The 8,316-nt window shown below is 42.9% G+C and overlaps 1 protein-coding gene across 2 annotated transcripts in view; it reads right to left on the minus strand.

The window, feature by feature from the left end:
• Window positions 1-5,381, minus strand: part of NHSL1 (NHS like 1) — a 156,105-nt gene extending 150,724 nt beyond the window's left edge. The window contains exon 1 of one of the 2 annotated variants that reach the window (XM_009452091.5): window positions 2,054-5,381. In XM_009452091.5, the coding sequence (XP_009450366.2) occupies window positions 2,054-2,255 (202 nt within the window). In that variant the 5' untranslated portion in view covers window positions 2,256-5,381. The remainder of the gene's footprint in view (window positions 1-2,053) is intronic. The other variant, XM_527516.8, reaches the window with a different exon arrangement.
• Window positions 5,382-8,316: the final 2,935 nt, after the last annotated feature.

Genomic DNA, 8,316 nt, shown 5'->3' on the forward strand with positions numbered 1-8,316 from the left:
ACAAATGTCACTTCTGTATTTCTCCAAAGGAAGGAACTGTGTGGAATAAAGATCAACTGTTATAACATCCCCCTGAGACAAGATGTCAAAGTTGGAAGCCAATTTTCTTTTGTAAGTCAAATGCAAAAACAGAATATAATGCCATGAATTTTGATGTATAAGCAGCTTTTTAAGGATTCTTTCTGACACCGTATGTCAAAAATCATATTATTCATGCCCAATTATTTAAAAAAAAAACACATAAACTTACACCCTATATTATGCTTCCATTTATCTTCATGAAGCTACTGTATCCCCTATTCCATTAAGGGATAAAGGGCACAATCTTTTGTATCGCTACGTAAGCAAGTCCTCCCTTCACAAGTTGCCAATGTCCTTTACAATGACTTCTTTATTTTCCACAAGTCACATGTACAGTATTTGCTTTATTTCCCAAGTAAAACTAATACACACAAATTCAGTCTCTGTTCCTTTAATGCTAATTCAGATGAAGCATCTACAGTAGAAATCCTACAGCCTCATGCTCACATGTATACAGTCGTTAACAGAGACTTGACAGTGGTTGACTTAAAGTCAAACAAGTCCTAAAAAGCAATCTTTGGCAAAGCCCAAAGGAATCAAAACTATACCCTCTTGCGACCACAGCACTACTGAATCCACCCTCCAAACATTTTTGTTTCAAACATTACAACCCAATCATTTACCAAAACCACAGCTTATTCCTGATTTAGAAAAGTAAAGTTCACGGACTTACTATACAACTCCAGCCAGAAAGCACAAATGCCTTTTCTAAGCCTGGCAATCACACAGCATTTGAACTGAAAACCCACATTTTTAAGCTCAGAATCAGTGGCTCATTGTTGATCACCTTGTTGATACAATAAACAACTGATATCTTCAAAGATTATTAGCTAGTCCCTCTTGTGCCATAGTTTAACAGACAAGAACAAATAGTTTACACACACATTCACCCTGAAGAAGGGCTGCATTAACGCTCAGCCTGTGCGACATAATTACTATACTCATAAGCACATATTTAACTTAGTTGATTCTCTCACGTTTCAGTAGTTTTGCTTTCCAAAGCAGGGGGAAGCACAGGTCCCTGAAAGACTCCAGCAAGGTTTCTCTTGGCATGGGGAAGAATGTGATAAACAGGGAAAACACAATCACGCGGAATGTCTGGACTTGATTCCTTTGTGATACTTAAATAGCACTCCCCTACTGGGCTTTGCCCACTGCACCGAATGGAGAAACCGTTTTAGAGCTTAACAATTCAGTCCCTACACACACTAAGAGGAAGAATTCAGAAAATCTAAATATAAAATAGGGGTGTGTTAAGAAATATTGAACTGTTTCCCTCTCTCCCAGCAGGACTGGTATTTTTTTTTTTCGTCTTGGAGGCAAAACATGTTAATCTTGAGAACAGAGCCAATGTCAGTCTGAAAAGAAACTTGATAGAAATCTAAAAACTCTGGTTAAAAGAAGGAAAGGAGAAAGAAAAAAAAAATCCAGAAACTCCTTGGGACCAACATATCAGTGTTAAGCCCCTTGCGTGTTCATTTTCCTTGATGTCACAGCCCAACACTGGTTTAATTCAAGCATTCATGTAATTCCTCAATCTTAGAAGAAGGATGCAAGAAGACTATGTACGATTCCCGAAGTTTTCTCAGTGCAGTTTCACAAGAGTTCCACGTTCTAGCCCCAGATTGCTATAAGGGCAGAAGATTCTCTCTAGCTAGGGTGGTGGGTGGTTTATCATTGAACTTTTCACAAGCCACATGAGCATGTGGCTCTGATGGAGGGAGGGAGCCTGCCGAGAACAAATAACAGCTACTTTATCTTTCTTTGAATGATACAAGATACAAGCTCAAGCTGAGGAAGAGCATTTTTATTTTAGACATGTCAACAAATGACGCCGAATTCCAATACAAAAACAAACATTTCAAAAGAAACTCCTAATGGGGGCAAAAATCATGAAGGGGGAGTGATAGAAACAAAGAATTCTACATAACAAACTTTTTCAAATGTTTAAATTTTTTAAAAATCGAGTCACCTTTTCTGGGCTGGGCTCTGTATATCCAGTTTTCGTCATCCACTTCCACCTGCTGCCCACACACCGAGAGCTCTCCATCACTGCGAAACAGCCTCTTTGTCTGCCTGGACAAGGAGGAGAAATTTATCCAACTCACAGCACGTGAGAGAGAACCTGTATTCGGCTGGAGTCTGAAGGAACCTGAAGAGCCTTCCTTTTTCATCTTCTTTTCAAAATCAACTAGAGACAAAGAACAGCCCAGCAAACAAAACGCTGGGTTTTTTGCGTTGGCCCAGGTCCTCTCCACGAGCCTGCTGTTTCCCTCTTAGACAACGCTGACAGTCAGGCACCGCATTATCCAAAAAGACGGCTTCTGTGTCACCCAATTAAAAAGAAAGGGAAAAGGAGGGGTTAAGAAAGAAAAGAAAAATGTTTTACCCTAGCCACATTGTGGACTCCGTTTCTAGATCGGCGATATCCACGGCCAAAAAATAATAAATAAAAGTATAATTTAAAAAATGAAGCAGCGTGTTCATTTCAGGAGCACTTGTCAGGACTTTGCAAAACACAAAGCCAAGGCACCCCGACTCTTTGGCGTGTCCCTAGCATCCCAAATTGTAATCCTACTCCTTTCCTGGGCATCTTTCCCCACCAGGGCAGAAAGCCAGCTGCCCTGGTGAAGTAACTCCTCACCCTAGAGAAAAAGAGTCAGGGTCAAGCCAGGCACCCAGTTTACAGTTCACCCACACGGTTACTTGGGAGAAATCAAAGAGCTCAGCTCACTCGCCCCAGCACAGGGCAGAATCATAAACCGCCCACTTGCTCTCCTTCCCGTCTGTGAAGCGCTCGTTCAGAGCCGCAGGACTCCGCAAACAATAAAACCGGCTGCGTGGCTATTGCCTGGATTACAGAGCAAGCACTCCTGCGAAAGACGATAGGCTTTCCCGACACCAAAGGCACCTCATTGGAGACAGAAAACCCCGCCTCTCCACAGTCAATACTTCAGTGGCAGCTCAAACTTCTGAACTTTAGCGCAGCTAGGGGTATGCAAGTCTGTGCAGAATACAGACTTCTGGGCATAAAGAATAAGAACTTGATTATGAATTATCAAACTATACTTCTGAAACTACAATTTTGAGAAGGGGCTTAATACAGTACATAGATAGATAGATAGATAGATAGATAGATAGATACATCCAACATTCCTAGATGGATTTAGGAATGTCCATCATTTAAGGAAGTATATTTCCAAAGAGAATATAACGGACCCGGCTATTCACTCCCAGCTTCCAGCAAAGGTGAAACGCAGCCATCATTGTACCTGTTACTGTCACTCCTGCCTGTCACCAGCAGCCAGAGTGTGGGGCTGGATCCTCCTCTGCCGTATCACTGGGAGCCCCTGGGGGTTATTCCTCTCCAACCTTGAATGATCATCCTATCACAAAGAGTCATCAGAGAGCTACGCTAGTGGCACTTAGCTGCAGGCTCTAGCCCTGAGCCTCCTCTGCAAACTATCTAGAGCCACAACTTGCAATGCATTTGGGTGTAGCATTTCACCCAAGGCTAACTAACTGCAATTCCACGGTCCTAGGGGTGTTAAAAGTCCCTGCAACTTTCCATCATAGAGACTTGGGTCGGCATCTCCTTCTCCCAAGCGTTATTTGGGGTAAGGCAAATAAGCAACGAGTAGAGAACTAGGTCTGTAGCACTTTGCTTTACTCAGCATCGATCAAATACATTAAAATTAACAAACTGCAACAGAAAATAAACTGATTAAAAATTTTAAAACCAGAATTTTGCATCATACATCTACTCCAATTCACTGAGATTTTAGGAAGAAGGCTCTACAAGCTTACTGGGACAGGAACACTTGTAGAAGACAGTCAGAAGTTCTACAAAGTGTTACTAAGATAGGCAGTTCATATTACACCATGTAAATAATGACAGAGAACAGGTACTACTAAGGGAGAAGCTACAAAGCAGCCTCAGTTTAAAAGCTAAAAGAGTCCTTGAGATCACGTAGTTTAAACTCCTTGATTTTCAGATAGGAAAACTCAGGCCCAGAGAAAGTATGTTCATACCCAATGTCACACAGAGAAGTCAGTAATGAGGACCAGGCTGCATCCGACACCACTTGGATCAGAGATTCACACACTTACCAGGGATGCTTGCTACATCACCAAGTGCTCTGGGCCTGTTTCAGTTATTAATTGCAATAATATCTCCACCTTGACTACCATTATTTTTTTTTCTTTTTTTGAGACAGAGTCTCGCTCTGTCGCCCAGGCTGGAGTGCAGTGGCATGATGCAAGCTCTGCCTCCCGGGTTCACACCATTCTCCTGACTCAGCCTCCCGAGTAGCTGGGACCACAGGCGCCCGCCACCACGCCTGGCTAATTTTGTTTTTGTATTTTTAGTAGAGACAGGGTTTCACCGTGTTAGCCAGGATGGTCTCGATCCCCTGACTTTGTGATCCGCCTGCCTCGGCCTCCCAAGGTGCTGGGATTACAGGCGTGAGCCACCGCACCCGGATGACTACCATTATAAAGGCAAAGGTAAAATAGTTGTGCATAACACCAGTGGCTAACATCAAACATCCACTCTCTTCTTTCTGAGTAGAAAACACTTTTTGAGAGTCTCAAAATATAAAAGGAAAAGTAAAAAAAGACCATCTCACCAGAGAAATCCATTAATGCCCCAAATGCTGTTTACCATTTCACTGGTTCACGAGACCCCCTTGCCACACATCTGTGCACACTCAAAGGAGCCATGGAACCCAAACAATGAACACAATTCTCTTCTCCCTACTCTCTACATCCTGCAGCTGCATTTTTAATTTAAAAATATCTGGCTGGGCACGGTGGCTTACGTCTGTAATCCCAGCACTTTGGGAGGCCAAGGTAGATGAATCGTTTGAGCTCAGGAGTTCAAGCCCGGCCTGGGAAACATGGCAAAACTCTGTGTCTACAAATAATGCCAAAAAAAAAAAGAAAAAAAAGTTAAGTCAGGCATGGTGGTACTTGCCTGTGGTCCCAGCTACTCAGGAGGCTGAGGTGGGAGGATCGCTTGAGCCCAGGAAATCGAGGCTTCAGTGAGCTGTGGTTGCACCACTGCACTCCAGCCTGGGCAATAGAGTGAGACCCTGTCTCAAAAGAAATAAATCAAAATAAAAAATTATATATATGCTTAAACCTCGTGTGTTCTTCTTTTTTTGGAGACGGAGTTTCCCTCTTGTTGCCCAGGCTGGAGTGCAATGGCGCAATCTCAGCTCATCGCAACCTCTGCCTCTCGGGTTCAAGTGATTCTCCTCCCTCAGCCTCCCGAGTAGCTGGGATTACAGGCATGTGCCACCACGCCCAGCTAATTTTGTATTTTTAGTAGAGACGGGGTTTCTCCATGTTGGTCAGGCTGGTCTCGAACTCCCAACCTCAGGTGATCTGCCTGCCTCGGCCTCCCAAAGTGCTGGGATTACAGACATGAGCCACCGTGCCCGGCCCAAGTGCTATTTTTTATTTACCAGAAGTGCTGTTAAGCGCTTTCCTCAACTCCCCCTCCATGGAATGTGCATACACACAGCAGCAAAGGTGAATTGGTATCATTAGTAACTGGCGTGTTTTCCTCCAGGGCCCCCATCCCTGTACACTTCAAGGAAAGGGTTAACAGGAGAAGCTAAAAGAACATTTCCTGCCAATCAGCCAAAACGATAACTAGTCCATTCAGGGACTAGACTCATGACTCTCCCTCAAAGTAAGTGCCCACGTCTGCCAGATTTCCAGAAACCGTGCACCCACAAATCATAAGACCTAGGGATACGTTTGTATAATAACCAATTCTCTGTCTACTGGCTAGTCCATATTTCTGTTATATTGGGCCTTGATTATTAAATCTTCATTTATCTAAGAAAGTCAAATAAATTAACTACTTTTACAACTGGATTAGAGTTCCTGTTGATCAAGAGAATATAATGGTTTAAATCAGCTTTGTAGGTAATAATTAGATCTTAACTATGCATATTAGATATATACTCTATTAGCTTAGAACATCCTAAGTGGGCTTCTTAAGAAGCTACTATATTCACTCAAGCTATATTTGTTTAGCAACCACGACGAACCCCACATTTTAGTTATGTGGATTATCAACCCAAGAGCCATACAAATCAGCCCCTCCCGGCAGCAGGGCCAAGGCTACTTTGTGCCAAAAGCTTCCTGTATATTATTGCTAACCTTCACAATAACCCTGCCGTGGAAAAATCCCTACATTTATTTATTTATTTATTTATTTATTTATTTATTTATTTATTTTGAGGCAGAGTCTCACTCTGTCACTCAGGCCGGAGTGCAGTGGCGCGATCTTGTCTCATTGCAACCTTCGCCTCCCGGGTTTAAGCCATTCTCTTTCCTCAGCCTCCCAAGTAGCTGGAACTACAGGCGCGCATCTCCATGCCTGGCTAATTTTTGTATTTTTAGCAGAGACAGGGTTTTGCCATGTTGGCCATTCTGATCTCAAACTCCTGATGTCAGGTGATCTGCCCGCCTCAGCCTCCCAAAGTGCTGGGATTACAGGCATGACCCACCGCTCCCCGCCTGCAAATCCTACTTTTACAGTAATTGGTTTTTTTAAAAAATAACTTCAGCTATAATCTTCAAAGTAATGAAAACATCTTAATGTAGCTATTTTTCTCCAAGAAAACCTACATTAGACTGCCTTGTCCCCATGTGAGACAGACGTGCTGAACAGATTTTATCTGCCTTCCTTACCGTGCTGGGCTGCCCCCTCCCCTCTCACTGTCAGGCTGTCAAATTCGAACTTCTGCTGTCATCACATGTGCCAATAACTGCTCCCTTCCTACCACTTTGCCACTGCTGAGCTTCAGGCCTTAGGAATCACATAAACAGGCTTGTTTAAATTACATGTTTAGTGGGAGTTAATGAGGGCTCACGGAATAAAAGGCAGAGCCTCTGTGGAAGGGCTTTGTCGCAGCTGCCTTTGGCCAGCACCCCCCTCCTTCACCAGCGGGACGGAAGCCCCAGGGTTGAAATGGCTGGAGGAGCAGACCCTGCATAATGACCCCCAGGTGGATCTTTACACCATGTTTATGATCAATTGCATCTTTTATACTTAGTTCTCCACACTTGAGGGTCACTTACCCATCACTGCTGACAAAGGGACAAGAAATTACTCTATATTACTCTATATATTTCAGAAATGATTTACGTAATACATTAAGGAAAATTTAACCATAAAAACTGGAGGCACCAGAATAAATTACTAGAGGAAGTTCTAGAATCATCTCCTTTGGGAATTCCTAAGTCAAATGCCCATGAATTTGGAAAGATTTATCTATGCTTTCACCAAGAGTCAAAGGAATAGACTGAATATGTTTGGAAGGTTCTTGCCATAAGACACAATATTTTATGTTTCAACATATACTGGCATCCTGAAAAAGGAGATTATCATAAATGAAAGTTGGAGACTTAATAAAAAGTGTTAAAGAGGACAGGATATAGGATTAGACAAACCTTTCAACGCAACCAGGCATGTAATTGCTCTACTCGCCATCTGTGTAAAATGCCAGCCAAAAATAGGAACTAATTTCAAGTGCCATCAGTTTTTTGGCCTCACAGGCCACAAATGAGCACTGTGACTTTTCATTTCCATGTGTAGCTTGCCTGCCCTGTCAAACCTAGCAAAGAGAACAAGAGAGGCAGCACCCTGAAGTTAGAAATCAATGGGAAAACACGGCTGGATTGCAAGCGCCGCTGGGGTTGGCTGGTTTGGCTGGGAGTGAGGTGCATAAACAGAAGGCATGTGAAAAGAGACAAAGGTGCAAAGAGAACCACATAGAGCAGAGAAGAGGACTACTCTCAATGGTGTCACGTTCTGAAGTGGCCCTGCCTGGGCTGGGAGCAGTGAAGTGTGCCTCTCATCAGATTACCACATGAATCACCCAGACAACCCACAGGGACCTTTAGCTTAGGACAGGGTACAGTAGGTTTTCCAACTGTCATCTCCTGTGAATAATTTAAGAGTACACTTAAATGGAAATCTTTCTATGAGGTAATTTGTACACACGAATAATGAAAGCTTATCTCAATATCAAAAGTAAATACTTTGAGCCAGATATTTATAATTAAAAAAACAAAACAACCAAACCGTATTACCCCCAGGACCACAGCAAACACATTCCCCATAGTACATTAAATCCTTCTTCCTTTATCCACCTTTCCACCCACCAAGGAATGAAACAAGTGATTGTACCCTAGAAAGAAGTCATGGAAGGCAAA

Source organism: Pan troglodytes, chromosome 5, assembly GCF_028858775.2.
Source record: "Pan troglodytes isolate AG18354 chromosome 5, NHGRI_mPanTro3-v2.0_pri, whole genome shotgun sequence".
Taxonomy (NCBI): Eukaryota; Metazoa; Chordata; class Mammalia; order Primates; family Hominidae; genus Pan; species Pan troglodytes.